The 26,738-nt window shown below is 33.3% G+C and overlaps 1 protein-coding gene across 1 annotated transcript; it reads right to left on the reverse strand.

Annotated features, from left to right (window-relative positions):
- Nucleotides 1-1,089: 1,089 nt before the first annotated feature.
- LOC148303823 (tubulin-specific chaperone D-like) lies at nt 1,090-18,649 on the reverse strand. Its single transcript, XM_088269331.1, has 17 exons — nt 18,157-18,649; nt 16,795-16,954; nt 16,016-16,139; nt 15,634-15,884; nt 14,817-14,998; nt 12,623-12,830; nt 11,777-12,006; nt 10,493-10,762; nt 9,203-9,524; nt 8,536-8,814; nt 6,905-7,198; nt 6,082-6,241; nt 4,590-4,854; nt 3,289-3,457; nt 3,058-3,197; nt 2,300-2,455; nt 1,090-1,560 (listed from the first exon to the last, which is right to left on the reverse strand). The coding sequence occupies exons 1-17, from the start codon at nt 18,631-18,633 to the stop codon at nt 1,423-1,425; spliced, it is 3,825 nt and encodes a 1,274-aa protein (XP_088125457.1). The 5' UTR covers nt 18,634-18,649; the 3' UTR covers nt 1,090-1,422.
- Between the last annotated feature and the right edge of the window lie 8,089 nt (nt 18,650-26,738).

Raw genomic sequence — 26,738 nt, forward strand, 5'->3', positions numbered from 1 at the left:
TGGAATGCATTTTTAAAATACAATTTTTATCAATTGTTTCAATCTCATTTTGATGTTTTTAATAGACATATTTTTATTTTTTAAACCAATTTCATTTGATAATGCCAACAATTTTTATTTTATTTAACACATTGTTTGCAGGAAATGCTTAAATGTCTTTTACATGCTATTGGAAGGGAGTGGGAGACGCTTATAAGGGTTCAATTTGCTTACTTTTGGTAGAGGGCGAGAGTTGCCAAAAAACATTGTACACATCGGAATTGGGTTTGCAGTTAATTGTGATTAGTATACTGAGGGTCGGACGGCAGACTGAGTATAATAAGGGTCAGGGTTGATGAAAAACCGCCCGACAACAATGTGTTAAAACTAAAAAAATTATATTGCAAATACACCTGGTCGTGTCGACCTTCACGATTCACATGCGATTTTCACCATTTCATTTTGTGAGGGGCTATTTTGCATTAAATCTTCATAAATTATTTGAATATAACTGCCATAATGCATTTTTGCCTATGCGCGCATATCCCTCCCATGTTAATGTTGCTCATTTCTTGGGCGAGTGCCAACTGACATAATTGAATTAAAATTGCGGATGGAATATGTGTTAAAAAATTATTGACATAAATCGTAATTTTATTATGTACTAGCGAACGGGAAATGTAAATAGTGTGACCGTCAAAAGTAATGGAATGCAGGAAAAATTATGATTTGGAAAACTTTTCAAGCATTTTTGCAGATAAACAACATGTAAACATGGATAAATTGAGCAAAAAATTATTTTATTGAAGGTTGATTAGGAAAAGTAGTTTCTCAATAAGGTGACATTTTTTTAAAATGAATTTAAAAAAAATCACATTGTGTCTGGGTTTTATGTGGCTAAATTTTTTTTATTTTTGTATACGATAATGTAATAAAAAAAACTCAAAGAAAATATTAAATTCAGTGGTGTTGAATCATTGTTAAATTATACCATATTGCAAAATGGGACGATTACATTTTTTTATTTCCATAATTTTTCACTTTTTCTTAATAATTACACCATTTTTCGCAAAAGAAAAATGAAAAGAAAATGAAAAAAAAACACAAAAGAAAAAACAGCTGTATATTGTTCTGGGACTATGTTTGCTGAGATGAGATTTTTCAAAAAATGCATATGGCATAGAGAATTTTTGAACATTAAACATAATAACACTGATACAAAATCAGGTAAATCTGACATGCAACTATAATTTTTAGGGTCAGACATACAGATAATAAAATCAAACAGTTCCATTTTCATTCACACGACAGCACCCTTTTTACCCTCATTCAACGCACGATATATTATCAGTCCAAAATTAATGCCAAGCATTACTAAATATATTGTTAAAGCGAGCTATAATATAAAAAAAATAAATATTATTTGTGATGTGTATGTGATTATTAATTAGTAGTGCTAGTATTTCCTTTGTTGATTGAAACTGGGTGGACAATCCCCATCAAATCACATATGGAATTCCTGATCGGTCTCAGAGTTGGTACTTCCAATTCCCAATTGGTGTCCGCCAAAATCTGCATAGCCTGCAAAAAAAAAACAATAATAAGAGCAATGTTTTTTTAACCCTTTACTGGATTTGCTCGTACCACATGCGGGCAAAAAAATAGGCCCTTAGGGATTTTCCTGTACCTAATACAGGCACCTCAGTGAAAAAGTAGTTACAAATTCTCTTAAAACACTCAATAAAAACACAAAAACTGAAAAATATTCTTATTTAATGCCTTGCAATAATGGATTATTTCAATGGGTGTCAGGTTGTGGTCGCAGACTCTTAAGTCAGGGTTTCTGGGTTCAAACCTACTTTAGCACTATTTGATACCTTTTTTTAATGAGTCACTTAGGCTCACAGAAATAGCATGAAATTGAAGTATTTTTGTAAATAATAAAAACACAAATATTTATTTTTCAATTTTTTTATCAGAAATGAAAAAAAACCTGCCCCATTTCCACATAAAATTTTCATGAAAACTCATCAGTCAAAGAGTATATTACGAATATTTAATTAATGATTTTTAAAATGGAAAATAATGAATGAAAGACAAGCTTTAGTTGATAAAAACAAATATTTTTTTAGTAAAATTACGTTAATTTGAAATTGAAGAAAAAAATCCAAAAAAATGTTTTCTCATATACGCAGTGCATGACAATATTTCGATAGTAATAGTATCTTTTGCTGATGAGATGAAGCTATTTCTTTTTATATTTTTCAATTTCATATGCAATAAAATTACAAAATGATATGGAAGTTCAAAAATGGATTACTTGATCTAATTTATCTTCAGGTATGCCTGTCATGTCTCCATAAATCAGCAGAGCGTCGTACAATCGTGTTGCGGTAGACTTTCTTATGTACTTCTGTCCATTGCAAATACAGATGACGAGCTTAGACAGGGCGGCTTGACACACGCTACCGCCAACCTAAAGAATAACATGAAGAAGAAAAACATATTGACAAAAATGAATTGAATATATACAATTATTTTCAGATTTTAACTACTTGTCAATGTATTATACATTTATTCTGTACTTGTGTTAACCTACTACACCACTATTAAAGATGACATAATTTATTCATACAACACACTATTTAATTTTGACATTTTTTTATTACAATAACATTAAGACTCAATCACACAAAATAAAAATGGTAAAACATAAAAAGAATAATTTTTTGTTGTAGTTTGTAAGTTAGATCATTATGGCTCATCTCCAGGTAGTTTTGGAAGAGTGTGTTTAGTTCAGAGTTGTGAAAGTTATTTTCATTCAGTTTTAATGTAAAAAAAAAAAACACTTTAAAGACAAACCGGCGAATTGCCGGCATTGTGAGTCAGTGACAAATTGAACTTGGCCGGCGATTTGCCGGCTTTGTGTTGCAATGGGTTATTGGTTAATTTAACAAATAAATATAAATTATTAAATTGTGACTGTTTATGAAGAAAAAGGGCCAGCAATAAACAATAAGCTTGTCAATGTATTTTACATTTATTCTCTACAAGTTCAATAAATAAATAAATATTTACCTGTATCAGCTGGCATAAGAGACTTATAGAATCCAGGTGTTTATAAACATTGGTTGAACCCTTCATTTCAACTTTCACATGCTTTAATATATCATTTGCAAAACCATTTGAGATGTCTTCTAATATTGGGCCAATACTGCCTATAAGCAAAAATAATCACAGTAAAATAATGCTCCAACTCCCCAGTCATTATATCATTATAAATATATTCCTTTTAAGATTTTCACTTACCGGAACTAAGCAAGCGGTCTAAAAAGTTAAGCATCGGGATAATGATTCTATTATTTCCGTGGTGATCGGAGAACACTTTGATTATCGTGTCACAAATGGCGGAGAGCTTGGGCACATCGTCATGAAGGGATGTCAAGTAGGAAAATAGTGCACTTGTTGTATGTTTTACCTGAAATTAAAATTTTGTAACATTTTAGGTGTGTCCAAATCCTTGTTTACACATCTGGGTTGTCTCTACTTATTTTTGCATTTTGACATCTCAATGTAGTTGGAGAAGAATATGAAAGTCAAGGTATTTAGTGACCATCAATCATAGGTAGAATGATGAATGTTACACATATCGCTCACTCCTTTCAAGAACGTCATAAATCAAAAAACTTGATTTTTCAGGAGATCGTTTTTAAAGTTTAAAAATATAATGCAATGTATTAAAAATAAATATCAAGCCACTTGTGGAACTTTTTACTGTGCAACAGATCTTTTTAGGTAAAACTTAAAGGTTATTTCTCCATTTGAAAAATATTAAGTATATTTTTAAAAATTAATCAAACAATACCATTTCTTAAAAATACAAAAACAACACTTTCTGCCCTGTAGCAGGTAAATATTAAGTTTAAAATATGCCTTTTTTGCTGGGATATAGTACATTTTCTGGGCATTCCGAAAACATGCACAACTGAAAAATTACGATTTTTGATTTATGACGTTCTTGAAAGGAGTGAGCGATATGTTAACAAGCTAATGACAGGTCATAGGCCCTGTAAATACCCAGACTTCTATATTCTTGAAATGTCAATGTTTTATTTGCAATTAAAATTACATTAGGCTTTATATTATAATTTATTGGAAATTCTTCGATAATTGTACAACTAAATTTCATCATTTGATTTTTATTATTTTTTTACTGTTTTTTTTTATTACTATAGTAAAACTTGTGTTATATTTTTATACTAGGTTAAGTTTTTTTACATTTTTTATTGCTTCCGTTAAGTTTTTTTGTTGTTGTTGATCTGGACAATTTTTAACTACAGATATGTAAACTCTATATAAAAAATAAAATAGCTGGATATTTTAAGTTCTATTTTTTGTGAAAAACCCCAGCATTAAGTGGTTAATAAGAGTTAGGGAACGCTAAACTTCGTAAACATGATATACAATGGTTGCGTATCTCATATGTTTGAAACCACAAAGCCCGTACATAAAGGCATTCACATTTTTTCGAGTCGAGAGTCTCAAAATATACAGAATACCATTTTTGGGTCAGAGAATAATAAAACATATGATATTTTGAAGAGCATTACCAAGTTTTCAGTCATATCTCCGGCGCTGACAGTGAGGCCCAGAATGATATTGTATCGGTAGGTCTCCCAATCAAGTAGCTTGACAAAGCGCGGCATCGTGTGTTCAGCAAACAGCCACAGGACGGTTGAGGTTATTCCGCAGCTGGACTCCGAAGCTATGGAAGTGGAATCCTGAACTGCTGCAGCACCGGCGCCTTCATCAGGAGCATCGGGGAAGATGGCCAGCAACTCCGAGTGGTGAGGGATATGTGGAATTGTGGGCTTCCTAAGAAGAGAAATTTATTATATGATATATGTTTTTTTTACAAAATTTGATTTTAATTGTTATTATTAATGGTTGAAAAATTTAATATTCATTTTGCAAAAAATATTCCTGAGAGACATGGTTATAATGATTTATATGTCCATGGTTTTGACAGCTGCAGTGAAGTCCCTTAATTAAGAAATGACATACATGTATGTATAGCCTTCAGTCAAATAATACTGTACAGAAAATACAGATACAGTACTCAGCAAATATATGTATATTAGGCAAAGATGTTGTGTCCCTATTTGAAAAATATTCCTGTAAATTCTATGAATTTGTTTGTAGAATGATTTTCTTTTTAAAATAATACCATCACAGTTTTGTAAATTTTTGAATGGTTGAAATAATTTTTGTACCAAGTGGTATTCTGCAGATAGTTTGCTGGAGTGTATAGTTATGGAAAATGAACTATTAATACATTGTTTGCGGGAAACGCTTAAAAGCGTATTTAACAAATATGTAGTTGGTAGAGAGCGGGAGATGCTTTCTATTGGCTTACTTTTGGTACAGCGCGAGAAAAAAAAACCTGTACAGATCAGAGTTGGGTTTGTGGTTAAGTGTGATGAGGTTACTTGTAATTTGTATACGACCCTAATAAGTATACTAATTAGGGTTGGAGATGATGAAAAAACTGCCCGTCAACAATGTGTTAAAAAAAGTGATAAACATATCGTTCACTCCTTTCAACAATGTCATTTATAAAAAAACTTGATTTTTCAGATCGTTTTTAAAGTTTAAAAATATAATAAAATGTATTAAAAATAAATATTAAGCCACTTGTTATACTTTTTAGGTAGATCTTTTTAGGTAAAACCTGAAGGTTTTTTCTCCATTTGAAAAATATTTAATATATTTAAATAAAAAATATATCACAATACCTTTTCTTCAAAATGCAAAAACAAAACTTTCTGCCCTGTAGCTAGTAAATATTAAGTTAAAAATATACCGCTTTTGGTGGAATATAGGCCATTTTCCTGGGCATTCCGAAAACACGCACAACTGAAAATTGACGATTTTTGATACATGACGTTGTTGAAAGGAGTGAGCGATATGTGTCCAAGATTCTTAAATGAAATGAGCAATATATCAACAAAAAAGCGACAATAAGAGTTGTCCAGCATAAGAGCATAAGGATCTAGTATTTATTATTATTTGTAGTATGTATATATTACCACATATACTCACGAATGTAAAAATCCAGTGAAGACCTTCCCCCCGTAAGCCCTGGTCCTGTCAATCTTCTCCACAGACTGTTGCGCTACTCCAACCATCACCCTCCTCACCAAATCGGGAGTTAGAATAGACGGATCTTCCTTAACACACTGTTTGCAAAGCGAAAGCAAACCTGAAAAGGCATGTATGTATATCAGTGAAATGAACTTAAATTGCCAAAAACTAACTAGTGATGTTTTGTGCATTGTTGAATGTTACTATAATATAAACAGTACATTTTGCATGTGATCTAATATTTTAAATGGTATTACGGTGTTTGTGTAAAAGACATTACTTATTTGGTTTTATTGGTTATTATCACATGTGGTTTTTCAGTATGTGGATATTTGCAATGCACTATTTGTCCTCGCATAATTAAAATTACCAATATTTGTTATTCAGAATATTCTTAATATTTGAAGCATTTACTTTGAGTTTAGTAATTTTTTATGTAGTTATAAGTGTGCTATGGTAGTGACGTGTAGGATTGTTTGCATGCTGTTGTAGCGATTGTCCTGACGAAGAGACGGGCACGTCTCAAATCGGTAGACAAAAAATCTCGGTGAGTGCTTATATGCTGACATTATTATGTAACATTTTTGTAAAAAAAAAAAAAAAAAGTATTAGTGATTCAGATAAAATATCTGTTATTTTTTGTAAAAAGGTTCCCCTGCGAGAACTATTGCCAAACTATCTTCTATACCTCCATGCAAGCTCAAATGAGTTACCACGCATATTTAAGTTTGCAAGTAATGTAGAAGCAAGTTCCTATTTTTTAAAAATTTGTAAGACCCACCTGACATGCTGGCTTCTCTCACCCAGGCCCCGACATCGCCTCTCATATCCACCGTGTACTCGTCCAGGCACTCTATGAGGCAGAGGAAGATGCCCTGGACTCCGCCTCCTTCCCTCGCCAGCGCCGCGGAGATCTTCTTGATGCCGACCGTCTGGCAGACGTTGGTGAGTCCCTTCACGGCGTCACGGCGAGACTCGGCCCATTTGAATGACGGTTCCGTTATTTTGGAGCACTTCTTGAGGGCATTGATGACAAGGATTAGAGATTCTTCTATGGCGAAACACGGTAAGGCCCCTAAGAAAGAAATTAGTGATAAGGTTACCATGGAACTGTTTTGTTTCAATATCAAGTCTTCTTCTCCCTTGTCTTGCTTGAACACAATTCGCTCACTCCTTTCAGAACGTCATAAATCAAAAAACTTGATTTTTCAGGAGATGTATTAAAAAATAAATATCAAGCTACTTATTGAACTTTTTACTGTGAAACAGATCTTTTAAGGTAAAACCTGAATGTTTTTTCTCTATTTGAAAAATATTTAAAATATTTGAAAAAATAATTCAAATATACCTTTTCTTCAAAATGCAAAAACAACACTTTCTGCCCTGTAGCGGGTAAATATTATATTATTTCGAGAAATAAATATTAAGTTAAAAATATGCCTCTTTTGCTGGGATATAGTACATTTTCTGAGCATTCCGAAAACATGCACAACTGAATATTTACGTTTTTTTATTTATGATGTTCTTGAAAGGAGTAAGCAAATTGTCAGGGTCCACAATTTACGTTCATTCTTCCCAATCTTAAGCCATTTTGAAGGCAGTGTTTAAAGAGGTGGCTGTCAACTGGTGTATTGATTATTATTAGCATGATACAAATAAAAAATCATGATAGTAGATGGGGGCGCAAAGTTGCCACTAAACAGCCCAAATCATGGACTTGAAGGGTATATATGACTTCATTTATCTTGGATCGTGCATTACTGAGCAGGGTGGGTGCGAAGCGGAGATTAGATGTCGAGTCGGGATGGCAAATTCAGCCAATGCTTTTCATAGTATAGATTTATTTAATATATTGTTATCCACATTGAAGTCTGTACTTTCTCAGCATTTCTTCTCCATGTTATAATGGATAAATTTAAACGTTGTGTTTCACTCTCTTTCGCTGCTCGCTGATAGTGTGTGAAGGAGACGTGTATTTAGCAGTGCTTACTGTTTGTTATTTTATTATTATTTTATGTTTAAGACTTTTTGTTTCTCTATTAGTGTATTCATTAGTGTATTTTTTATTAGATATAAAAATAGATAGTATATATGTATTATAATAAATGCTTTAGCCGTTCAATAAATAAATAAATGACTAGGTTAGAGAAAATGTGGGGAAACAGAACTATTGCTAATGCGACAAAGGTGCGCCTGATGAAAGCATTGGTGTTCCCGATCTACATAAATGTACGGGACAGAAACATGGATTCTAAGAGAACAAGAATCAAATCAGCTGGCATTAACAGCTGGTGTCAGCTGACCATAAAATGACATGTCATAAATGCGTCTGAAAGAATTTCGTTACATTCAAAATTGGCTACCAAGCCTATTTTAAAAATTGGCCCAGCTGCAAATAAATAAATAAAATACCTATTGCCAGTGCGTTCCCCATCCTCATTTGCAGTCCACTGGGGCCCATATTCTCAAGATTCTTGCAATACTTGGCCAACAGTGCGGTTCTCTTCTCGGCGAGACTCTTGGTTACCTCTTCCATGTCAGCATCCGCAAGTTTAGAGTCACCATTTTTCATTTCGACATCAGAGTCTCGAAGGAACTCATTGAATACTGCCGGCAGTGCCGAGATGGCCTTCTCCCTTATGATAATGACTTCATGAGCGAGACACTCCTCGATAAGGGAAAGCCAATCATCTGTAAATAAAATATTTAAAAAAAAATAGTAAAATGATAGAGGAAGACCGAGGAAAATTTGGAATGAATAAGTATTTTAAATACTTAAGGTCTGGTCAGGAATTGGAAAAATGTATGTATGAGAAGATGTATCAACTAGGAAGAGACGAAGATTGTATGCAAAGACAGATTGGTGTAAAAATCGGAAAAGTAAGAACTACAAGCAATTTTTACAATTAAAAAATGAAACTATGTTTTTTGTATCACCAGAATCGGAATTGTGAAGTTGTTTTATTTTGAGAAATTCATAGTATGTATTCACTAGAAAATATTTGTTTTGATACGCGTTTTTCTATTTCTGAAACAACAGTAAAAACTATTAAAAAATAAACAAAAAACAAATTCTCACCAATAACAGCATCGCCGTGGAAATTAACTTCGGCAAGTGACAATTTCTCGATACAATTACAGCACGCCTGTCTCATCAGCTCCCCGCCCAGCCCGCGGAACTGGTATTTGCTGTACAAAAGGGGAACTATGCTCTTCACAGAGTCCCACACATTTGCGGACACGAACCTGTCCGGCGAAGAACCGTCGTCTAGTTTGATCAAATGCAAGGCGTGGATTATTTCCCCGATTGCGAGTATCGCCCCGTGACGCGCGTTCAAGTCGATGGAAGTGGTTTTCTCAATCAGCTTTGGGAGAATGGATTCCGCCATGTAATGAGGTGACTGAAAACAATAATTACAATGAATACACTATTAAATCTTATATTTATAACTAAAAGTATATAATAAATATTATAATAAAAGAAAGCAATCCTTAACCTGTTAACCGGGCGGGACGCATAAATACGTCAAACGTAAACAATATCGGGTACAGGTAGGAGATATGAATACGTCCTTGAAATATATGTTGCGCCCTGGAACGGGCGGGACGTATATTTTTCCAACAACAAAGGTATTAGTCATCCATACATGTCTCCACATGAATTTAGGACACGGAGTGAATCAGTATTCGTGCCCGTTACAAGTTGCGTAATTGGACAGCGGACCGCCCGGTTAACAGGTTAAAAATATTGTTGTTATAAAGCAGATCACAGTAATTTTATTAATTGATTTAACAGTCACATCGTAGTAATATCTATCCATTTTTCATTCAAGTTTTACTTGGTAAATACCACAATTTCTTAAATTTAAACCACTATTTCTTAAAATTAAACAGATTACACTAGCTAGAATGATTTGTTAAAAATAAAAAATAACTGTAATTTTTTAAAGTAAAAACACTAACTATACCAATAGCTTGATAATTTGAGATTAAAGGCATCAAATAATGAAAAATATTTAAAATTTTGAAAGGACAAATGAAACAACTTTTTTTGCTTCTAAAATACATACATCGTATTTTTTGTTAACAAAATAAGAAAAGGAGTGAATAAAATCGGCAACTAAATCAACTGAAAAAAGAGTCAGTTTCTTGGTTTGAGTTCATTCTATTATGACTTGATAAGTATTTTTAATAATGGGCCGCTAATACCTACAAAAATAGTATGAAATTGAAATATAAGTATTGGTAAACTCAATCAAAACAAACTGATTAGAGACATGTTTTGACATTTTTCCTATAACTTGCTAACAATTTTCATTTCACATAAATAAACTGGTGAAACAAGAACAAAATCCAGTTATTTTTTTACCTTTTCGGTGAGCTTATGCAGTGCCTTGGCCGTCAGTTCCCGTATCACGATATCCCAATGGTCCACCTTTCTCTCTATGAGGTGGTCGATGAGAGGCTTGGTGTAGTCGGAGTAGCTGGCCACCCAGGGCGCCACGTTCAGGAAGGCGTTATTCCGGATGCCGACAGAGAAGAAGTCGGCGGCCGTGAGGATGTCTATACCGTTCGGGAAGGAACCCTGGCGGCCGACATTTTCTTGGAACGCTGCAGAAGCGGCCCGACGACAGTGTATCTAAACAATAAATTTATTTACATTATAATGCAGTACGAAAATATTGTACAGTGGATATTCAATTTCATTTTTGATTTTACTCGGTGAAGACCAAATGCCACCTGTATAATGTCTGTATTGCTCCTATTCTCTTGTACGGCTGTGAGATATGGCACCTTACAAAGGCCTAGAGAAGCTGTATCAATCAACTCAGCTTTGAGAATAGTTGCCCACAATTTTTTTTAGGTATGCAGTGGTTCGGATTCGTGAGGAATGAGAAAATATAGCGTAGGACGCAGCAACCCATGGTCATAACTGTCTCCAAAAAAAGGCGATTCAGTAGGCTAGGCTATGTACATCACATGCCTCCCGAGAGCCACAATCAAGTTTGCGTCTTTCACAAGGCATCAGGTTCCCGCCGCACAGGACGTCCATTGTTGACAATCCGTCGGCAGTTCTTGTCTGAACTTAGGATACGGACCTGACTTGGGAGGATGGAAGAGAGCTGGCAGCCGACAAAAAAGCTTGGAGGCGGTTTATGAATTTCATATGCTCCACATAGGGAGAGGATATCGTCAAGTACGTGCTAAGCACTTTCAGTTGGCTCGACTGCTTCGAGTGCCCGCATGTAACACATTGTTTGCAGGAAACGCTTAAAAGCGTCTTTTACATACTATTGGTAGAGAGTGGGAGACGCTTATAAGCGTTATTATTTATTATTATTATCATATATACATATAAATTTCGGGAATCTGTTTGTAATCTATTTGTTTGCTTTTTAATAGAGCGCGAGAGACAATAAATAACATTGTACATATCAAAATCGGGTTACTTGTAATTAGTATGTGTACTGAGGTCGGGCGGCAGACAGTCTGATTATTATTAGGGTCAAGGTTGATGAAAAAACTTCCTGACAACAATGTGTTAATATTTTGGCTGTGATTATCACACCATCCAAATCAATGTATCTGTCAGCCACTTGACTGATCACACTTGTGAGAAAGGTAGATATTTTGAAAAATAACGTAAACATACTTCTCTATCAAAAACAGCAGTGATGATAAGTCCGGCTGCCATTCTATTTACGAATGGTGCCAGGACACTGGCATCGTAGGCGCGTGCAAACGCCCAACACACGTAGCAGGCCGCGTCACGAACGTGCTGGCCTGTTGCAGAATGCCCGCGGACTTCTTCATACTGCAGAGCTTTGAGCACCACTTCCACGGCGGCGGGAAGTTGGCTGGGTAGGAGCAAGCCTCTCCTGCCTGAAATTCAAATATGTAACTACACTGAGCAATTTGACATTACACACAAAAGCTTTATCTAGAAAGCTTTATTAAAATTACTGAGCTTTGTATGAAAATGTCACTGAGGGGGACCAGAATTTTTCAATATTTTTTAAATTACCGCAAATTTCTAATCACCGCTGTAAATTACAGTAACAGTCTATCAGGGGTGCAGAAAACAGAGGAAGGCCAACAACCTGTGCAGACCAAGACTGGCTTGAATAGTGATGATAGTGTACTGAGTAATTCCATTACGATTTGTGTAATAACTTAATGACAAGTAAATCCCACCAAAACTTCTTCTTGGTGTAGGCCTTTTGGCCCATTTTTAAGAAGGATTAGCTTCCTGCGATGTTGATTCCCAGCTTTCAATCCATCTCTTTGGTGTCCGGGAGCCGTCTACCTTGGGGTTAGCCTTGCAGAGCGATGTGGGGGAGTCTGGATGGTTCCATTCTCCTCACATGTACATACCATTGACTTTTTAATTGTGTTCCTCACCTAACAATATCATATTGGATCTCGCATATTTTTCTTGCGTCTTGGATCCAGCCAAAACAATGATATTTTATAGTAATTATTTGTAATAAGCCATTACCTAACTCCGCGAGGGCGAGGCACCCCCCGTGCCACGCCCCGTCTCCCTCTCGAGGGTTGAACAGTTCCATGAGTCCGGCGGCAACATCCCCGGCAGAAGAACGGCCCAATCGACCGGACACCCGGCCCAAGCCTTTAGCAGCGGACCAACGAGCAATGTTGTCAGAATCTCGTAGGCCCAGCAGCAGCTGTTCAATCACCTCTTCTAGCTGCAAAGAATGTAAAAGATAATATAATAAAAATTGATTTGAAGCGCCCAACTAACAAACTAAAATAATATTATATTATTTTTTGACAACTCATCAAAGATGAAGAAGAATATGGAAGTCTGGGCATTTACGGGACTGACGACCGTCATAGGCTGGTTTAAGTAATCACTTTACACACGTGTAACACTCACCAATTCTACCCATTATTGACAACCACACTACTCAAATTCTTGGAAGTTCTATATATATGAACCAATTTATAAACCTTGTTCTTGAATCACTAGAAACCAGCCTATGACGGTCGTCAAACCCCGTAAATGCCCAGACTTCCATATTCTTCTTCATCTTCGATGAGATGTAAAAAAATAATTTGAAAATAACTCCTGTAATTGGAGATAATCCAGATTTTGTGAACAAGTATTTGGACACACTCAAAATGTTGTAAAATGATATTCACACGATTATTAATATTTGAAGCGCCCAAATTTTTGTTCAGAAATAGTAGATTTTACCCCACTCAGGATTTCTTCTTTGTGGGTTCTTTTTTTTCTTTATTTTAAATTCTTTTGCATTACATAGCATAAATTCAAATACAAAAAATATTAATAAAATATAAAAAAGAATACAAAAAAGATCCCACAAAGGCATGGCCTGTGTGTGGGTATACAAAATAAATTAGTCATAGTAAAGGGTATAAGGGTATAGGTTTCTAAGTAGAACTAGTTAATACAAAATACAAAAACTTAATATAAAATACAAAAAATACTTGACTCTCAGAAAAAATTAAAAAAAAAAAAATTAAACATAAAAAAGATGAAAAAGTAAATTCGCTTCTTTCATGGTCAGTCTCCACCCGTCTCTTCATCTCGGCGTACCTGCTACAACGCATGTCTGAGATAATTTGGTCCATATAGTTTAAGCGGGGCCCTCCTCTGTAGTTTGTGCCTTTGCACATGGCTTCCGCAATCGTAAGAAGCAGGCCTGAGTGTCTTATATGTATTATGGTCTATACATTTGACTAGCTATTGTGTTACTTTATTTAGTAAGCGTCTAGACTCCCCAACTCTGCTTAATATATCATTGTTCCCTACATGTTCCAACCAATGATTCCCCAACCTATAAGCACCACATCTCAAACCCCTCCAATTGCACCCATTCTGCCTGCCCAATAGTCTATGTTTCTCTTCCATACAGCAGTATGCTCCTGACTAGAGTTTACTATAACTATTATAAATTGAAAATAATATTTTCAGACATTTCCAAGTATGTGAAACAATCCAGAAAATTATCTCATCATTCTTTCTGCTTACTCTTATGGGGAAGCGGCGTGATTGTTAGTTAGTTACGTACATGCATATGTACCTATTTCATATATCGCTCACTCCTTTCAATAACGTCATAAATTAAAAATCGTCAATTTTCAGTTGTGCATGTTTTAGGAATGCCCAGAAAATGTACTATATCCCAGCAAAAGCGGTATATTTTTAACTTTATATTTACCCGCTACAGGGCAGAAAGTGTTGTTTTTGCATTTTGAAGAAAAGGTTTTGTTTAATTATTTTTTTAAATATAGTAAATATTTTCAAAATGGAGAAAAACATTCAGGTTTTACCTAAAAAGATCTGTTGCATAGTTCAAAAAGTGGCTTGATATTTATTTTTAATACGTTTTACTATATTTTAAAACTTTAAAAACGATCTCCTGAAAAATCTTTTTTTTTTTATTTATTTATTGTAACTGCAGACAGTTGGTAGAATTCCATTTTGAATTGTTGGGTAATATATCCAAAATAAAACACGTTTTTTTTTGGATTGAATTCTTCATTTATTTATGGATATTTTAATATGTGACACGTTTTGTCTTCTTATGACATTATCAAACACTCAGTGTTTTATTTTGGATATATTACCCAACAATTTTTGATTTATGACGTTCTGGAAAGGAGTGAGCAATATGTGAAATGCATAATATGTATAATAATGATACCTGTTCTGGGATATCTTGGTCATCTTCATCATCACTGGTTTCCTTATTGGCATCATCATTCGCTTCGATGACTACATTGCTGGCATTATCCGTGTCACCAGCGGCCTTGAGATTGGTCGTAAGTGTCCTAGATCCTCGTGTGTATCGCCAGGTAGCTACACGACTCCTTAGATAAGTTAAACCTAAAAATTATACAAAATGAATTATTGTTAAAATAGATAGATAGGGAGAAAAAAGCTATCTTTCAATTTTGTAGTAAAACTGAAAAAGTTTATATGGAATTTTACATATTTTACAATTAAATATTACATTTCTTTAATTGTTTATTCAAGCTAGATTTATGGATATATTTGTGTATAAAATGCAGCATTACCAAGTCGCTATTTTGTAATTGTTAAATAAAAAAGATACAGAGATTTTATCACCCCATTGAATATGTAATATTTAAAAATTGTAGATTATAGGTTCTTAACAGGGACGAAACTGTGTCAAGTGTGCGCTAAAGTGGTCTTCTAGGGAATCCTTGAGTCCTAGAATACTAGAATCAATTAATGAGAATACTAGAGGCCCTAGGAGACAGAAGAGAGGAGTGAGAAGTGGAGAAAATATTTATATATTTTCCTGAGAAATTTTGTTAGGGAGAGGGTACTAGACTAGCTGTACACAAAATATTTTAAAACTTTTTTGAAACACCATTATTCGGAAAAAAAAACATATGTAAAAAATATTAATACATGTCAGATTACGTTTTTATTCATTTTTAGGTTCAAATCACACAACCATCTCAAATAGTCACAAATCTGTATGGAATAAATACCTATCCGTTGTATTATCTTGATGGCGTACTTTCTAGTCAGTATTGCTTTGTTCTGCCTGTAGTTCTGTTTGGTGACCCACTGGAGCAGGGTATCAGCAAATGGCAGGAGGTCTTCGCGTTTCCCGTGCTTAAGGATGGCGGCAACAGCGGCTAGTACTCCGTATTTTATATTATCTTCCTCCTGCAGATTGCTATTTTGCTGGCAAGACCACTCAAAGAAATTTTTCAGATAAAGCTCCTTAACATCAGACCTGTTGTAACGCATATAAAAAATCTAAGAATATGAAGAGTTATAATACGTATAAAATATGAAGATCATCATGCGTGATAACTACTATACTGCAGAAACGAAAATAAAGATAATAATATTTATATAACAAACCGAGTTAAAAATTTTGATGCCAAAAACGCTCCAGCCTCGGAGCATGAATCAGTCACTAATGAATAAGTTTTACAGATTTGAAATATTCTATCCATTGTAGTTTTACGGGTTTCTCCAGAAGAATCTAGAACAAATAAATGTCTTATTAGATAAAATAGATTGTATAACAATCCTTGATATTATAAAATATATTTTTGGGACAAGGCTAAGGAAAGGGTTCATCAATTAAATCAGAATTATTTAGTTTATCCCTTTCCCTCATTCAGCCCTCATACAAGGTCTTAAAAATAGCAAAATTAAATTCAAATTGTTGATAAAACAAACTTATCTTACAATTTTTTTATTTTGCTTGATTTAATTAAAAATAGTTCTACAAAAAAAAATAGTAGGAAAACGGAAAACTTATTACGTTTGAAAACGATGTAACGAAGAACCATTGTGCCCAAAGTATTTAGAAGATTTTCATTCATGAATGTAAAATCTGTTTATTTCTAATATTATTATCATTTGTTCAGTAAATCATAAGATTATTACACTGTTTTGTTATATTGGAATCAAGAAATACATGTAATTTATTGTCATTTATTAACGTTATCATAAAAATTAAAAAATCCCATAATATGCTCCCTCAAAACAAATAATCATTGTGGGGCTGGGAAATTTCTAAAAAAATAAATACCTCAAAAAATGAAATATTTACTTCTGTGTTAACCTACATACAGAGATTTATTTATACTCATTTTTTATATTATGTGGAAGTAAATCGAAAAAATTCAAACCTTTTTCTCCTACGGCAAAACCATCAAGTCGGGACATGTGAAATGGCATCATAACAATAATAGAGAGCCATAGAAGAAGAACAAATCTGCTTCTCCATGTTTCAGTATCTTCAGGATTTTGAGCTTCCAGAAACATCAACACTGGCTGAAGATCTGAAATCTACAAGAGAAAATATGGTTCAATAATTGACTGAATAATGAGGAAGTTAACAATGATGTTGGCAAAGAAGAATGAAAATAGACTGAATGAAGTCGAAATGCGATATCTCAGCCAAATGTGCGGCAAAATGATGTATGATAGTCAATATTAAGGTGGAGACTGACCGGAGCATTTCATCAGCAGTCAGTACACCAAGCCAAGTGTTCCATCCATAGTTTCGGATGCTCGGTGATGTTTGCCGCGAGCGATGTTAAAACGTTATGTTACGACAAAATGCTCCGGTCAGTCTCCACCTTTACAGTTGTCTCAACTTGATATAAAACATCTATCGTTTTTTTTTAATGGTGAATTTGCACAAGTATAAAAGTGATTGGTTAAGCTAGCCAAATGCCAGGTCGTAAGCCCTGGGATGCTCAGACTTCCATCCTCTTTCATATAAAAAAGAACGAAAGGTGTTTCATCAAGTTGAGACACCTATAATGTTATATTCATCTAATAAATGTTTTAAGCAGAGTGATAGGAGAAAACTATTTGATTTGATTAATTTATACAAAATTTTAAATAATATTTTAGACTGTCCCTTATTATTGCAAATGATAAATATTTATGCCCCAACCAGAATACGATAAACCCTCAAATTTATTGTAATAACAGCCGGACAGTGTTATTCAATACTCCTATACACTGAATGCAAAACCTCGGCAATGATTTCGCAGACCATATCGATATCTGTAATATGTCACTTCCTAACTATAAAGCGATGATAATTACAATATTTTAGGCTGATGCATAATTCCTTGTTTTATATGTTCATCCTTATTTAGATAAGTAGTTTTCGAACCAATAATATACTTAAAAAGAGAAAACATATTATTTAATCATAAAGTATACAACATGTAATATATAATGTACAAATTGGCTATGGCCGTTAATAAAGGGGAAAAAATGTTAATGTGTTATAATTTTTTCATAATACAGAAAATATATTATATATGTTTTCTTGTATCTGACTTATTGATCACTGAGTTATAGTGTGTACATTGACTTTCATTAATAAATTTTTGACAAAAATCATGGAAAAATAGTGAGAAACATGTACGTTTGATTCATTATATTTATTAGTTATTGTATTTTCTTGCTTTACGACATAGTCGAAAGCTAACTTAAATGTTTTATTAAGAAAAAAAATAAGGAATCATTACCTCATGTGGCAGATGTCTTATGACAACTTTGTAGCCCCTCACTCGTATAATTTGGTACATATAATTAAACGTAGCATGTTTAAGGTTAGCAGGGCTGTTATCGTCGCGAAGTATGGTGATAAATTTGTTTAGGATCTTTTCTAAATGAGGATCAAGAAGGTGTGGCTGTTCATAATATTGTTTGAGGATTGTGTACAATTTTTCGTATTGCCCTTCCAACTCGAACCCGGTGCTGTTGTGAATGTTTTTCAGGTTATCTATGATAGATATTACTTCGTCAACCTCGGCAAACATCTCTAGGGCACATCCCAATCCGATATTTTCACCGAATTCATCATCTCGCGGCGTAAAATCCATTTCTGTAGCAACCATGACGTTTATGTTTTGTACAAATTTTAAACTGGTAGCGATTTTCTTGACTTTTGTTTTGACGGGAATAAAATGAAGTTGGTCGTAAGTTATCCATGAATAATGCATTTCAGGTTAACCAACATATTAAAATTAATATGATTCCACAAGACCGTAGTCGACACTAAAATAGAAAAGTTCAATCTGTCATTATATAGAAGGCACATCATAAGACAGGGTAGGTACCTGTTAAATGTTAAAAAAATGTGCGGGAATTTTGAATTTGAATGTGATTTGAAGTGTGTTTTTTTTTCTTCATATCTTTAGGTTCAAATAATACAAACTAATAAAAGAAAATAAAATAAGAATGTGAGATAGAGGTATAGAAGTAAAACGTATATTTATTTAATAATGCGCATATACATATTTTGCATTTTTTTTTTTGAAAAAATGAGTTTTATTTTTTATTTTATTAAAATCGATAATTTTGATGAGACAAAGTCCATTAGTTTCGCCACCTTGATTATAATATCTGCTTTATAAAAAGTAATGTTACTTCAGTATTTAAAACGATCAATAAATATATGATATATGTATGTCGAATAAGTGCTTATCGTTCCGCGAGTGATACAAAATGAATTAGTTTAAATTAACATTAATTTGCATAATAAAATCATGCAAGTCACCCAAAAAAGTAAAAATACGTTCCTTCATAAAATTAACTGTTTGTAATAAAAACAACGTTTTGCGTCAGATTTCAAATGTGCCTAAAAAACTATTAAAATAAATATTTTACGTACAAGTAAATGCAAATAGATACTAGATACCTATTTGAATAATAGGGCCTGCTGTCATAATAATTTATGGCCTAAAAATAGCACTGCCTAAGTAGTAGACCTAAATCTATCGAAGTAATCCGAATATATTGACATACTAGCTCTGACGCAATGCGTCAAGGTATTGCAATATAAGAGTAAAAAATTATTTTATCAACAAATCAACAATAACAAAAAAAATATAAAATAAAATAGTCAAGTACACTCAAGGGGTTTTTGAAAATATTAAACGCAATAATAAAATGATATATTAATTTGGTTCAGCCTTAAGTTTTACTCTTTTTCGAATAGACTCACTAGGTACCTCACTAGGCAGAATGTACTCAATTTAGGGTAGGTACCCACTTTTTTTTAGGTAGGTACTCACCTATCTGTTTATTGGAGATGAAAAAGAAGGTAATTATTATCATTTACAACTCGATTATCCAAAAAATTAAATTTAAAAAAATGTTTAAATAATGTTTTTCTCTTGCTAAGTTAAAAATGTCATCCACTATCTAAAATTGATGAAATCATATGGAAATAACGTCATTTATACATGTAAATAGGATACTAATTAATTTTTTTATTGAAATTATACTTTTAACAACATTTTAAGTGTGTCTAAATACTTGTCCACAAATCTGGATTATCTCCAATTAGGAGCTCTTTTTGACAATTATTTTTGACATCTCAATATAGATTAAAAATAATATGGAAGTCTGGGCATTCACAGGGCTTACAATCGCCATAGGCAGGTTTCAGTGATGACTTTACACACGTGTAACATTCACCAATTCTACCCATGATTGACAGTTTATCTGCATACGATTATGACGATGTTAAAAGCAAAATTCGTATTCTCCGATGAAGTTTAATCTAATTATTCTCTTATCGTTTTTTACACCTTTGTATTAAATATATTATAGAAATGAATGTAAATAATTATGAAAATATATTGTACATTTTTTTTCATTTCTGAGTATTCTTCAGCGGTCAACATACTGCGTAGCTCAATAGGCATAGCAGCGGACGCGACATCCGAAGGCGACGCATACTGAATTTGAGTTCCGGAATAGCCTGTTACTTTTTCTAAGATGTCATTATTGTATTTAATTTTTTTGTAATTATTTCCAATTTAAAAAAATATATATTGTACTTGAAATGTTTAACGTTTCAACCATCGGCATTGGGTTATTTGCAAATGCACATATAAAAATAACAGAAGTATTGAAACAAACATTTAAAACGTTTTTATTAACTAAGACGAATCAAGAGTAAACCTGCCAATGGTTATGCCTGTAGGAAGAGCTACCGCTATGTTGAACATTATTACATTGGATATTAATGTGTTCCATGTATCCGAAGGAGTTTTCAGAAGCGGGATTCTTCTACACCTTTAAGTCTTCTTGTTTACTTTTAATATATTTGTCTTGAATATTGTTTGTTATGTACATATAAATATAAATATATATATATATATATATATATATATATATATATATATATATATATATATATATATATATATATATATATATATATATATATATATATATATATATATATATATATATATATATATATATATATATATATATATATATATATTTGTTGAATAAAATTGAAATTAAATTATAAATTGAAGAGCATTCGCAAGAATTTCGCAGTTTATGTCATCCATGAATTGATAAAGCATTTACAGTGAATCGATTATTTTAAAGGTATATTATGGATTTACCGAACAATAAAATCGCTCGACTGTGTAATCGGAGTTAAACGCTGCAGCGAGACTGATTTCTGGAATTTTGAAATTCAGTCATATCACTCCACTACTACACTAACTGCTCTGGTTACACTTTCCCAAAAGAGTAGAGTATAAACTCTGGCTACGATAAATTAATACATAATATAACACTCTCCTTATCATTCATCGTTCAAGTGAACGAGGAATGATAAAGAAGATATTATATTACCATAGCACAAAGTGAACAATGCGTTTAATATACAAAATTCAATACATAATACGGCTCCAGATATCTAAAAGAGTTATGCATTTCAGACGAATTGGTTGATAGATGTCTCACGCTTCGATCGGCTACTACAATGCCATGAGTAAATTAATCTTACCAGCTCGTAAAAAAACACTAAATTTATCGAGTGTGCCCTTGCTGTTGCGGAACCGATGGCATAGAATGCTCTTCCGTCAGCAGTTAGAATATTTAGAAAAAAAAACTGAAAACAAACATGTTCGCCAAATCATTTCCACAAATTCATTTTCCAAAAATTGATCACAGTGAAGCGCCCTTGAGATAGTATTTTACGAAAATGGGGCTTTATAAATTAACGAAAATTATTGTTATTTTTGTATAATTTGATGGAAAAATTATAATAATTTTAAAATTTTTGTGTACGTACTTGAGCTAATATGTCTAGAAGTGGCGTCAGTATCAATTCACATATTAACATGTTAATTGGTCTGCATGTGTGTCTGCATAACTTGCAGTTTGATTAATGTATTTACGAGTTAATGTAAAATTAATATGCATGTCATCAGGTACCTACTCAGAACCGCAGAGAATATTATTTTCAATGTGTGTATGCACCTATTTACAATATAATATGTATAATGTATATGGGTGGGTACTTATTTGAAATATGAATGTATCCGTTTCTTCATAACACGTGGATGTATAATGTGTATAGGTGATCAACCTGATATTGGAAAACGTTCACATATTAGAACACTCTGTGAGTAGGTACGTATTATTATAAATCAGGGTCGGATCTGTCTTGGAACTAAATGGGATGTAAAATTTAAATTCACGACTACCAACTGATAAAAATTGCACTTACCCAAATGATACCGGGAAAACGAATATGAACTAAATTTTCTGCACAAATATCCGTATAATAAACTAACTGTACTTGGTCATACGAGTAGGGGAGAGTGCCCATGGATGGGACGTTTTTGATTTTGCCTCTCTAGTTTTTCTCCGTAAAATAAATCATAAAAAGTAAACGTGGTTTCTCTTTATTCAATCTTTTAGCTACAAATATGCCATACTTTGTTTTCTAAAAAAATTAACTTAACTGACTGAAAAATCGATTTCAAATAATGTCCTAAAATGTCCCATTCATAAACACCCTCCCATGAGTGGGACACCAGTATACCATGAATGGGACATCAATAAAAATGCAAGATCGATGGAAAAATTATATTTTAAAACAAAAATAATTGGTAGGCACTTTCGTGTAATACGTCGACGCATGCAAAAGAAATTTTATTCAACATTTTTGGCAAAAAAAAGTTCAGATATCTTAATATTCCACAATTTTCATGGGCCACATAATTTACGTTTGAGCCATTGCATAACACTTCTCCTTCACATATGTGACACTTATTATCCTCCTTTCATTTTGTTTTTGTCAGTGATACACCTTCTATTTCAACTGATTTATCTGAACTGATATCTCTGTTATCACTCATTGAAATCTCTTCTATGAGTTTTTTTAAACTCTTTTAGCGTTGGGCTTATTTTTTGGACTATCTATAGGTTTTCCTTTTCCATTCTTCAATAATTGTATTTTCAAAAACTTGTCCTTTTCTGGAGTGTCAGAGATTATACTTGATTTCCCTTTTCTAATTTTTTTCTGTACTGTATAACATATTCTTCCAGCTGAATTTAAATACGTGGAAAGCATTTCTTCTTGCTTCAGAGTAAACTAACTAAAAAAACTAACGAACCATCACGCCGCTTCTCTGCAGTGGTAAGCAGAAAGAATAGAACGCCACACCACTCTGTCTTTGCAAACATTCTTCGCCCCTTCCACGTTCATGCATCTCCTCATACATACCCGCTGATTATTACGACTCCTAACCTGACTACTTTTAAGTATTTGGCATTCCTGATGGTGCCATGTTTTTCATTCGCCTCATAAATTTATTTTACCGTCCTTTCTTCACTCATTCGTTCTACATGTCTAAACCATCTCAGCACACCTTTCTTAATTTCATCGATAATGCTTGTCTCAGCTTTGCATTCCTTCCTTATTTCACTATTCGAACATCTATCATAGATCGTTTTGTCGCACATTCTTCTGAGAGATCGCATTTTGACTGCATTCAGTCTACTTTTATCCTTCCTTTGCCAACTCCATGTTTCACTTCCATACATTAGAGTTAGAACCAGGACTCCGTTGTGCCCTGCCAGTTTAGCTTCCGCTGATAGGCTCTGTTATTCCTATGCTAGGTGTATATAAAAATATCTAACCCCTGGAAATATCAGCCTTTACTTGTTTAACATGTCTATAAAGAGAAGATTTTCCTATTGCATATATCTTTGCAACCGACCTAATATTTTACTTTTTATTTAAAACCTCTTCTACAGCAGCTTCAATTTGAACGTTGGTTATGCGTGTTCTTGGCATTATAACCTAAAAACAATATAATGTTTACAATACGTGTAATACAAACGAGTACAAACGATTTTTAATGTAAATAAAATGTATTCGTCACGAATGGGACAAGTTTCCTTTTGAGTGGGACCGTCCCATTCATGATCACTGGACGCGTCCCATTCAAGGAAATGCGTGATTTTTAGAAAAATAGATACATTTATACTAAAGTAAATTTGATGAAACTTACTTTATAATATACGGAGAGAACCGACTTAAATAATTGTATATATCAATTGGAGCACTTATCATAACTTATATGTGCAAACATAATCAAATTACAGTATATAATTTACTTTTTGACGCAAAAAAATTGTTACACGTTTTACTCGCTTCATTGTCAGTCGAGAACTGTGGTTTGAAGATTAATCTGTCTAATATTGTAACGTTAATGTTGGGTATTTTTTTATATTTTTTTGTTACAATAGTTTGGGCTGGAGGACGATTGTCCCATTCATCCTCTGTCCCACTCATGGGCACTCTCCCCTACGTTGCTGTAGCTCAGTTTAGTTAAATGAAGAAAAAAAAGGAACACAAATGCTTACATTTTATAAAAGGAATAACTCGCAAGACTCTACTTTTAGAGCCTTGTCTGCAGGCAGGATAGTAAGGATAGGGAAGGTAAATGTGAAAAATAGATCACAAATACCCAGACCAATTTGAAATAAATCTTTCTTGATTTTACTTTGCAATTGGCGGAAATCGAACCCGCGACGCCAATTTCGTAGTCGAGCGTCTACCCAACTACGCCACGGCGTCTGTCTAATATGTTGAATTTCACAATGGTAGTGAAATAATGAAAAATTAAAAAAAATGGATGAAACCACAATGCCGTCCAAAACATTGAACATACTCAAGGATTTGGACATATGGTAGGTACTCAAACATTATGTGAATAATGTGTCTCCGTAGTGTAATGGTCAGCACGCTCGGTTACCGTACTGGAAGTCCCAGGTTCGATTCCTAAGGGGTTAAATAAAAAAGTGTTTTTTTTTTTCACTCTAATGTTTATTAAATATTACCCTGGATTGGTATCTGAAGCGCTGGGCTGCTCATCTTTCCTTCACGGGTTAGCGATCAAGATAACACTACGTTTATATGATGCATTGCCGTATGCACCTATGCGGATAAGGGTGAGAAGAATATAGATTTTTACGGTGAACAATTCTAGGGCCTTTTCCCGGGTAAATCCGGGTCTGGCAAGATTCCGACTATTCATTTTAATTAGCAAGATCTCTGTGGGTAAGTGGATGTTCATTTCCTGTCTGGGATTAAACCCTTTTGTAATATACGGCGTTCGGTTGATGTCTCAAGGAAATGCGAAATTCCCACTTGGCTAGGGTCAGAAATTGACTTAAGTTTGAACCGAAAATGTACTTAAACATGTACCTATAATCTATGTTATAAACTATGATGGCGATGTTAAGAAATTCTACTATTACTACTACCATCATGCTGTTTCTCTGCAGGGGTAGGCAGCGAGGATGGAACGACACATTAATCTGTCCTGACAAACACTCCTAGCTTTCGTTCACGTCCATACATCTAGTCAAACATGCCCTCCGATTATTATTAACATCGTATATAAGATTTTTTACAATAAAAAAATTAGGTTAAAAAAACGGGTAAGAGTAGGTACATGTTGGATTTTCAGTTTATTAGAATAAATATTAAAAAAATAGTTAAAGTTCTTGTAACTCCTTGTTTATCAATAACTCTTTTCTTTTCAAAACCATATATGGTAGTCGTGACATTACAGGAGAAAGTGACCAACTACCAAAATGTAAAATGTTCAGGAGAGCCATTTATGTCACTTTTGCTTGGCAAGAAAATAAACACCAATTTAGTTAGTCATTTTTAACATGTCAATATAATACATTATACTTCTAAGTTTAAAATCCATTGGGATTTTTTTCAGGGCAATATTAAGCTAGTAAAATATAAAATAGTCAATGATGAATTTTTTGTAAAAAATGCACTCGGTCACTTTCTCCTGTATGACTACGATATATTTATTTCAAAGATTTTTTTTTTCAAAAGAAAAATGTTTTTTTTAACAAAAAAATCAATTACGTCAAATGTTACCTAGGTGTAGAGAAAATTAAGCTGCGAATTATCGTATATTGGGCTATAAATAATAAAATAATGATAAAATAACCGAACCCCTTTATCTGTGACCTCTTACAGTATTTTTATTACTATTTCAGAGTTTGTAGTCAATAAACGACACGATAATGATTTACATAATGAATTGTAATGAATGCTTGATTGATAAATGTACCTAAATTGAATGATACACTATGGAAAATAAACGAATCATTCAAGAAGATAAGAATTTAACGTGTAGCAATAAAGGTTTTACGTTGCATCAGCTGTTTTTCATTAATCATTTTCGAATAATAAAATCATTAGCGTTATATTCGATGTATCGATTATGGAATATGTAATTACATTGTATTGTACAGGGTGGCGCAAAAGTAATCACTCCATCGGAAGATGTTATAATTTTTGCAAATAGCATCTTAAATCAATCATATTGGCCATTTGTAATTTAGACAGCTGCAGTTTACAAAAATATTGATATACAGACACAAATAAGTATCAACACTGGCGGCAGCCACTTGAGAGATATAATATTTTACTCTTAATAGAAAAAAAATGTAAAGGTCCAAAAAAAGTTTACCATCACTCAAAATCATTTTTTTTTAAATTCAGTAAAAAGTTATTCAAAATTAAAATTGAATGATTCATTTTGCACTACTCTAAATTTGTTTGTATAATGCAGCTGTCTAATTTACAAATATCAAGTGTGGAAGTCCTTACCAAAACGTTACATTTCCATTATAAATGATTTTAAGTAATCAGGAATTCTAGCTTGTAAAATTGTTACGTTTTGATGCGATTTAATGATTTCATATTGGTTTAACACAGGATCGGTCACGTTTTGTCTCAACTGTATTT

The sequence above is a fragment of the Brachycentrus maculatus genome, unplaced genomic scaffold (assembly GCF_059751285.1).
Source record: "Brachycentrus maculatus isolate JH-2025_06_01 unplaced genomic scaffold, ASM5975128v1 h1tg000345l, whole genome shotgun sequence".
NCBI classification, from domain to species: domain Eukaryota; kingdom Metazoa; phylum Arthropoda; class Insecta; order Trichoptera; family Brachycentridae; genus Brachycentrus; species Brachycentrus maculatus.

Coding starts and splice junctions, on each gene's coding strand:
- LOC148303823 (XM_088269331.1), bottom strand. CDS start 18,633: ATGCATTATTCATGGATAACTTACGACCAACTTCATTTTATTCCCGTC. Junction 10,763..11,776: donor CTGCTGTTTTTGATAGAGAA/GTATGTTTACGT, acceptor TTTATTGTTTAG/ATACACTGTCGTCGGGCCGC. Junction 3,198..3,288: donor AGACCGCTTGCTTAGTTCCG/GTAAGTGAAAAT, acceptor TTTTGCTTATAG/GCAGTATTGGCCCAATATTA.